The 8,754-nt window shown below is 38.6% G+C and overlaps 1 protein-coding gene across 1 annotated transcript; it reads left to right on the top strand.

Annotated features, from left to right (window-relative positions):
• The first annotated feature begins 5,514 nt into the window (after positions 1-5,514).
• Positions 5,515-6,732, top strand: LOC114652803 (tigger transposable element-derived protein 1-like). Its single transcript, XM_028803118.1, has one exon. It carries the CDS (start codon positions 5,515-5,517, stop codon positions 6,730-6,732), a length of 1,218 nt encoding a protein of 405 aa, XP_028658951.1.
• The last annotated feature ends 2,022 nt before the right edge of the window (positions 6,733-8,754 follow it).

The raw sequence follows: 8,754 nt of genomic DNA, 5'->3' as shown, positions 1-8,754 counted from the left end.
AAAAAGTCTCTGATGTGCAAATTGGTAGTGTACTCTTCAGTAGATATGGGGGTCTTACTAGATTCTTTAAATACTGCAGTAGTAAAACCTCTGCTCACAACAAAATCTAGACCCTGCTGTCTTTGACAACTTTAGACCTACTCATAACCTGCCTGTTTTAATTAAAATTGTAGAAAAAAATGTTTTTCAGCAATTGGATGATTACTTGAATACACATTCTATTCTTGATAACTTTCAGTCAGGTTTTAGAACAAATCATACAATAGAAGCTGTACTGGTTAAAATAGTAAATGATTTGTGGGTTAATGGTAGCACAAATAAACATATCTATTCTAGACTTTAATTAATCATTTGACACTGTAGACCACAGCATTTTAATAAATTGCCTTGGACAATGGGTGGGTCTCTCAGTTAGTGTCTTAAATTAGTTTCAGTCCTATTTAACAAGTAGAAAATTCTTTGTTAGTTCTGGTAGTTGTAGTTCAGGGGTCCGTGATATGTCATTTTGGGTACCGCAAGGATCTCTCCAGGACCCACCGTGTTTTCATTGTACAGTCCATGCTCCCTTTAGGCAAGATGGTCTCAAAACACAAGGCAAACTATTATATGCTGATGTACTTATCTATAGTATCTGATGACCCTGACACCTTGGCCTCTCTGATCCTGTGTCTAACTTGTATTTTTGAATGGTTGAGTAGTAATGTTATTAAGCTAAATAAGGAAAAAACATGAAAACAGCTGTTGGTAAAAACTGAGATAATGAGGGTATTAGAAATAAACTTTATCCCTTAGAATTAAAAGTTGAGGCGGAAGGTGAGAAATTAAATGTAATCATGGACTCTGTCATAAACTTTAATTTGTGTATTAACCCTATTACTAGAATGCTTTTTACCATTTCAGGAACATTGCAAACATTAGACCTCTGATAACAATGCAAGGTGCTATGAAATTAATATGCCTTTGTTTTCAGTTGACTAGATCAGTATAATATATACTCCTAACAAGATAAAAAACATTAAATCAGTTGCAGTTAGCTCAGAATGTAGTAGCAAAATCTTAACCAGAAACACAAAATGTGACCACATCCCACCTGTTTTAGCACTGTTACATTGGTTACCTGTGTCCTTTAGAGCTGATTTTAAAATACTGTACTAATGGTATTTAACACTCTTAAGTAATCTTGCTCCTTCCTATATTTTGGAATGTCTGCCCCTTTACATTTCCAGTCATAACCTCATATCTGCAAACACTGGATGGATTATTATTCTAAGGGCTAAGCATAAAAGAAGTGGTAAGGCGGGCTTTTGCTGTTATGCACCAAAAATCTGGAATACTTTACTAATAGAGATACATCAGGCTAGCACTGTTGGACATTTTTGACGCCTTGTAAAGTACTTTGAGCTACAGTATATGCTATATATAAAAATGTGCTATAGAAATAAATGTTGTTGTTATTACCCTGGACTTGATAAGCAGGTTAAAATATGAATGAATGGATTCTTCAAAATAAGATGGTGGTCAGTTTCACTAACAACAAATTATTTGTAAAGAACAACTCATTTTAAAATCAAGGCATCATTACTATGAACATGGAGAGAAAGCTAATAAGATCTTAGCTCAACAAATCCACAAGCAAGAAGTTCGCAATGCATTTCCAGCAATCATCAACACAAACAGAGAAAAAATCATTGACCATAAAAATATAATGAACACATTTAGAGACTACTATAAGTCCTTATATTCTACAGAGTTTAAAGAAGACAAGACACAATCTAATGCATTTCTGGATGCATTACAGATACCACAAATAGATACTGTCAGTGAAATGAATTGGATAAACCTCTGGCACTATTAGAATTACTAGATGCTATAAACTCACTTCAGAGTGGGAAAGCAGCAGGCCCTGATGGCTACCCTGACGAATTTCATAAAAAATTCTCAACTCAGCTAGCTCCCCTATTATTAGCAACATTTACAGATGCTAGAGACAATAAAATTCTTCCTGAAACTTTTTGCCAAGCAAGGAGTTGGTCTCGTCCGTTACAGGAGATGGACGTCTGAAGCAGAGCTCCATTAGCAGCGGCTTTATTTTCTCACGTATTTCTTATTATTTTGAGGTATCCTGTATTTACCCGGCCCCAGGAGCTTCCACTACAGTATATAAACATGAGTAACAAGAAGAGAGGTCAGAAAGAACTGGAAAGGAAACTTAAAGCTACATCAAAGTCAAGAGCATGGAGCTGTACAGTTTAACATCTGTGGCAGAGCGAAGGGCGCTCAGCAGGCTCCTATCAATTATGGAGAATCCACTGCATCCACTAAATAATGTCATCTCCAGACAGAAGAGCAGCTTCAGCGACAGACTGCTGTCACTGTCCTGCTCCACAGACAGATTGAGGAGATCGTTCCTCCCCCAAACTATGCGACTCTTTAATTCCACCAGGGGGAGTAAACGTTAATATTTAACATTATACATAGTTATTGTCTGTTTTTTTCACCTGTATTATTATCATTCTTTAATTTAATATTATTTATTGTATCAGTATGCTGCTGCTGAAGAATGTGAATTTCCCATCGGGATTAATAAAGTATCTATCTATCTATCTATCTATCTATCTATCTATCTATCTATCTATCTATCTATCTATCTATCTAACATCAAAGTCTAGACAGACATCAAGCCCAAGTACGAGGTACAGCCTCTCAGAGACTGACCTGGAACAGGCAGACGAATGCACAGACTTCCTAGGACCCCGCTGTACTGCATCGTCTCCAGTCGAGAGCGAAAATGGGAGTGAGGGTGCAAGTGATGCAGGTTACAATGGATCGCCGATTTCAGAAGATCACTCGAAACTAGAAAAGGCCTTGCAATACGTGCTCTCTTCTACTCCTCGTGAGCCCAAAGAATCGGCTGTAACAGGGGCTGCAATTCCACCTACGGAGTACGAAAGCCGAAACGATCTGTCCGAACTGAAGGAAATGATAACAACATTGGCCACGGTCACGGCTATGGCCATAAGTGACCTTAAGAAGACAAACGAGAAACTGTGACAGGAGCTGCGTCAGGATAACAAAGACCTGGAAATGCGTCTATTTAATCATTTTGACGTGACCTTTAAAGGTATAGTGGGGAAATTAGAGGAACACATTGAAGAAAATAGATCCAAAGTGAAAAAACTTGCCGATCAGCTGGATGACGTTAAGCAGGCATTCACGGCTTGAATTGAAACAGCAGAACAATTGGCATCTAACGTCGATGAAAAAGCTACAGCTGCGAATTCCGAATGCAAAAAACTCGGAGACAGACTTGCGGCCCTGGAAGATGGGTGCAGAAGGAGTAATATTAGAATTGAAGGTCTACCTGAGAAATGAGAAAGTACAAACCCAGTGAAATTTGCAGTGGAATTATTCTCTAAAATAATTGGAGCTAACTTTGAATCAGATACCAAGATAGCAGCAGCTTATCGTATACGCAGATCAAATGCCTTTAAACCTAGGTCTTTTATTTTTCGCTTTGAGCGATTACAATGTAAGCTTGATGTGATGGCACTTCTCAGACACAAGCAAGAGATTATATTTGAAAATAATCTTATTTGTATTTTCCCTGACTTCTCACCTTCAACTGCTGCAAAACGTGCAGCCTTCTTCAACATTAAACAGCTGTTACGGAAAGCCAATTACAATACGATCAAATACAGCCTCTTGTATCCAGCCAAACTGAAAGTGGAAGTTCAAGGCCAATATTATGTATTTTCCAGCAAGGAAGAAGCTGAAAAGGAATTAAAGAAGCTGTTCCCGACACTTTTTTGAAAGACAATAATGAGCCGTATCCTGTCATGGCATGGCAAGGAGTTATCACCTGCTGTCTGATCCACTTGTAAAGATACGGGTATTATAATTACACATCCTTTTCTCTACTTGGATGCTTTATGTTTATGCTTTAATTACAGTTATAGATGTGAGTGTGTGGAAGTAATTAAAGTAGGGTTTTTTTTTTTTTCTTTTACTACCCTAAAGGAGACTGTTTAACATCATACCCTTGGTTTATTGTTATTTCTATTATTGCATTAGGATTTACTATGCTTATCCTAGACCACTTTTTAACACCATTCCCAGGGTTCATTATTTTATTATCTTAATATTTTAAAATTGCTGAAGATTATATTTTAAGCTTAAAGTCTGTTAATGATTATATTTTTGGCAGATAGTATTTAGACTTTAGCTGCAATAGATATCTCTACTTTTCAATTCTCAAACGCCGCTGTGGGGGAGGGGAGGGGGGGGCTTGTTTTGTTTTGGACGTGTTCTGTCTCTCGGTATGTCAGAGGACTGGGACATTGTGAAGTGGGGTCTAGCCTCACGTGGGTAGGCAAAATGGGGGGGTGCGGGGATATGGGGGGGAGAGAAAGAGAGCAGGCTATATCTAATCTATCCTTTTAATCCTTATAATTATAACTATCAACGCAACAATAGCCTGTATGGCAATAACACGTGGGGAAATTGGAAATTAAGATTAAAACTGCATCACTACCAGTTAAGACTATAAAATGACATCAAAAATTCAGAATCAATGTCTCCATGATGGGACAGTTAATTTTGTGAGCTGGAATGTTAAAGGCCTAAATCACGAATTAAAGAGAAAGAAAGTATGCTCTCACCTAACAGGCTTAAACGCTAAAATAGTACAGTTGACTCTTGATATATGACCGGCCTGATATGCGAACAACTTGATTTATGACCAAAATTTTTGTTTTGATTTACGACCAACATCTTGCATTACGACCTGAATGCGGTCACGTGTATCTGCTTGCTCGATTGTAAACAAACAGCCGAGAGCGTTCGCAAGCGGCAGTCGGAGCCCAGATACATGTGTTTACGGATGTAATTTTGGTAATAATTGCTATCAAAATGGCCCCAAAAAAGCTAGAAAAGAAGCTAAGGAAGGAAGAGATGGCAACAAAGGTAAAGAAAGTGATTACAATCAAAACAAAGAAGGAAATTGTGCGGAAATATGAGAATGGCGTTCGTGTGACCGATCTCGCAAATATATACAGCTTGTCGAAATCCACCATCTCGACAATTTTACAGAGAAAAGATTTATATAAGGAAGCAAGTGTTGCTAAAAGTGTTACTCAGATTAGTAAGTCACGATCAACAGTGTTAGACGAGGTAGAAAAGCTATTATTAGTGTGGATAAACGAAAGGCAGATGGCAAGTGATAGCCTATCTGAGTCTATAATTTGTGAAAAAGCTAGGGCTATAAATGCAGATCTGTTAAAGGATAAGCCATCAACAAATGATAGTAGTGAAACTTTTCGTGCCAGTAAGGGGTGGTTTCACAATTTTAAAACAAGAACTGGGATTCATAGCGTAGTTAGGCATGGTAAAGCAGCCAGTACTGATAAAAGGGCTGCCGAAAATTACATACACCACTTTGAAATGATAACACAGAGAAATGGCTTTTGCTGTCATCAAGTTTTCAATTGTGATGAAACTGGGCTCTTTTGGAAGAAAATGCCCAGGAGAACATACATTACCCAGGAAGAGAAGAAAATGCCAGGACACAAGCCTATGAAGGATAGGCTAACCTTATTGTTCTGTGCCAATGCGAGTGGTGACCTCAAGGTAAAGCCTCTCTTGGTTTATCACTCTGAGACCCCTAGAGTGTTCAGAAAGCATACAGTCATGAAGAATAGGCTAGGGGTCATGTGGAGATCTAATGCAAAAGCCTGGGTAACAAGAGTACTTTTTCTTGAGTGGATCAGGGAGGTTTTCTGTCCTACTGTTAAGAAATATCTAGAGGACAAAGGCTTACCACTCAAGGCTCTCCTCATCATGGACAATGCTCCTGCTCACCCAAGAGACTTGGAAGAAGAGTTGGCTGAAGAATTCCCATGGCTTACAGTAGATTTCCTCCCACCTAATACAACTCCTCTACTGCAGCCTATGGACCAGCAGGTTATAGCTAACTTTAAGAAGCTATACACCAAGGAACTGTTCCAGAAGTGCTTCCAGATGGTCTCAGATACAGATTTAACTCTTACAGAGTTCTGGAAGAAACATTACAACATCCTTTCCTGTGTGGGGTTAATAGAGAAATCCTGGGCCAATGTCTCTCTAAGGACACTAAGATCTGCCTGGAAGAAAGTGTGGCCTAAAATTATAGAGGAGAGAGATTTTGAAGGCTTTGTAGAGGAGCCTGAGCCTACAACTGACCCTGTGGTTGATGACATTGTCACTATAGCCGAGTCCATAGGCTTGCAGGTAGACAGTGCTGATGTTGAGGAACTGGTGGAGGAACTCTCAGAGGAATTGTCTACAGAGAAACTTCAGCAACTTCTGGCTGAGCAACAGAGGATGCAAGCTGAGGAGCTTTCTGAAGAGGGGAAGGATCAACAATCAGTGCAGCAAATTTCCTCTTCTGAAATAAAGGACATCCTGAAAAAATGGACAGAGCTACAAACATTTGTAGAGAAGACCCACCCAGACAGAGAAAAAGCTAATCGTTGCATGAACTTACTTAATGACAATGTCATGTCATACTACAGAACTGTGTTGAAGAAAAGACAGAAACAGACAACTTTAGACCAGTTTTTATTTCCGAAAAGGCCGAGACCTAGTGAGCCAGAAGCAGGTCCTAGTGGGCTACAGCCTCTCCCAAGGAGAGAAATGACACCAGAGAGCCAGAGTCCTGATGTTCTTATGGAAGGGGGCTCTCCTTCCAAACAATAACCACCTTCCATTTCATTCTCCTCCTCCTTCCTTCCTGCAAGCCAAAGATGTCAACTTAAATGGTGAGTACAATATGAAATTGTTGTTTCTGGTAGGCTAGGCACTTTTTATAACTTTTTGGTTAGTACATTAGAAAAAGTATTGGTGTTTTTGGTAAATTATGCACATTATACAATCCTTTTTTATTATGAAAAGGTTAAGTAAGTGTTGCTGTGGGAGGTTCAGAACGCATTATGGGTATTTCCATTATTTCTTATGGGAAAAATGGTCTTGACTTACAACTAACTTGAGTTACAACCAGCCCTTGTGAACGAATTGAGTTCATAAGTCAAGGGTCCACTGTATTTTTACAGGAGACCCACTTACTAAGCAAGGATCAGTTCTGGCTGCAAAAAGGCTGGACTGGCCAAATGTTCCATTCTAGCCTTACAAAGAAAACTAGAGGTGTGGGAATTCTCATACATAGAACAGTCTCATTTGTAGCATCAGATGTAGTATCGGATCCTGAAGGGAGATATGTGATGGTCATGGGCAACTTATTTAATTGTAAAATGATTTTGATAAATGTTTATGCACCCAATGTTGATGATAAGGAATTCATGCAAAATCTATTTGCATCCATTCCCAATGTGAACACTCATAAAATTATAATGGCTGGGGACTTTAATTGTGTTTTAAATCCACTCTTAGATAGGACTCCTGTCACAGGGGGGACGACATCTAACACTGCAAAGACAATTACAGAGTTTGTAACTGACCACAACTTATCAGACCCCTGGAGGTTTCTAAACCCAAACTCAAGAACATATTCATTCTACTCACCAGTGCATCATAGCTACTCAAGAATTTATTATTTCTTTATAGATAATAATTTCTTGCCTATGATTAAATCTTGCAAATACGACACAATTGTTATCTCCGACCATGCACCTCTGGTCTTGGAGCTAAAATCATTATGCCCCTCACACTCACCTCGCAGATGGCGTCTTAACCCACTTCTATTAGCAGACGAGAACTGTACAGAATTTATATCCAAACAAATCAGCTTCTTCCTAGAGACAAACACACCCTCAGAGGTTTCTGCAGGAACACTCCGGGAAACTCTAAAGGCCTTCTTAAGAGGACAGATTATTTCATATCTTTCCCACAGAAATAAATTAGAAACCAAGAAAGTGTCAGAGCTAAGAAGCGAAATTACTAGAATAGATGAAGAACAAGCCAGGCATCCAAGTGAGGCTCTTCATATGAAAAGGCAGGCTCTGCATACAGAACTCAACATCTTGACAACTAAAGAAACTGAACAACTTATTTATAAATCAAGAAATCATTACTATGAACACGGAGAGAAAGCTAATAAGCTTTTAGCTCAACAAATCCACAATCAAGAAGTTCGCAATTCAATCCCAGTAATTACTGACACAAATGGAGATGAAATCATTGACCATAAAAATATAATGCACACATTTAGAGACTACTATAAAACCTTATATTCTACTGAGTTTAAAGAAGACAACAAACAATCTAATGCATTTCTGGATACATTACAGATACCACAAATAGATACTTTTAGTGCTGAGGAACTGGATAAACCTCTGACGCTATCAGAATTACTAGATGCTATAAAGTCACTTCAAGGCGGGAAATCAGCAGGCCCTGATGGCTACCCTGTAGAATTTTATAAGAAATTCTCCACTCAGCTAGCTCCCCACTTAATTGCAACATTTACAGAAGCTAGAGACAATCAAATTCTACCTCAAACCTTTCGTCAAGCATTAATCACCGTCTTTCCTAAACAAAATAAGAACTTGTTACAATGTGCATCATACAGACCAAATTCACTTCTGAATAATAATGTTAAGATACTCTCAAAAATTATAGCTAGAAGGATGGAGAAAGTGCTGCCTTCGGTAATATCACAGGATCAAACTGGATTTATTAAAGGGTGACACTTATCTTCCAATCTTTGACGCCTGTTTAATGTAATATATTGACCAGCAAAGTCAAACACCCCAGAGATATTAT

The sequence above is a fragment of the Erpetoichthys calabaricus genome, chromosome 5, assembly GCF_900747795.2.
Source record: "Erpetoichthys calabaricus chromosome 5, fErpCal1.3, whole genome shotgun sequence".
NCBI lineage: Eukaryota > Metazoa > Chordata > Cladistia > Polypteriformes > Polypteridae > Erpetoichthys > Erpetoichthys calabaricus.
The sequence above is the reverse complement of the archived record's forward strand: the minus strand, read 5'-3'. Positions and strand labels throughout refer to the sequence as shown.

What these genes read in the sequence shown, in the direction of transcription:
- LOC114652803 (XM_028803118.1), top strand. Translation starts at nt 5,515, where the DNA reads ATGCCCAGGAGAACATACATTACCCAGGAAGAGAAGAAAATGCCAGGA.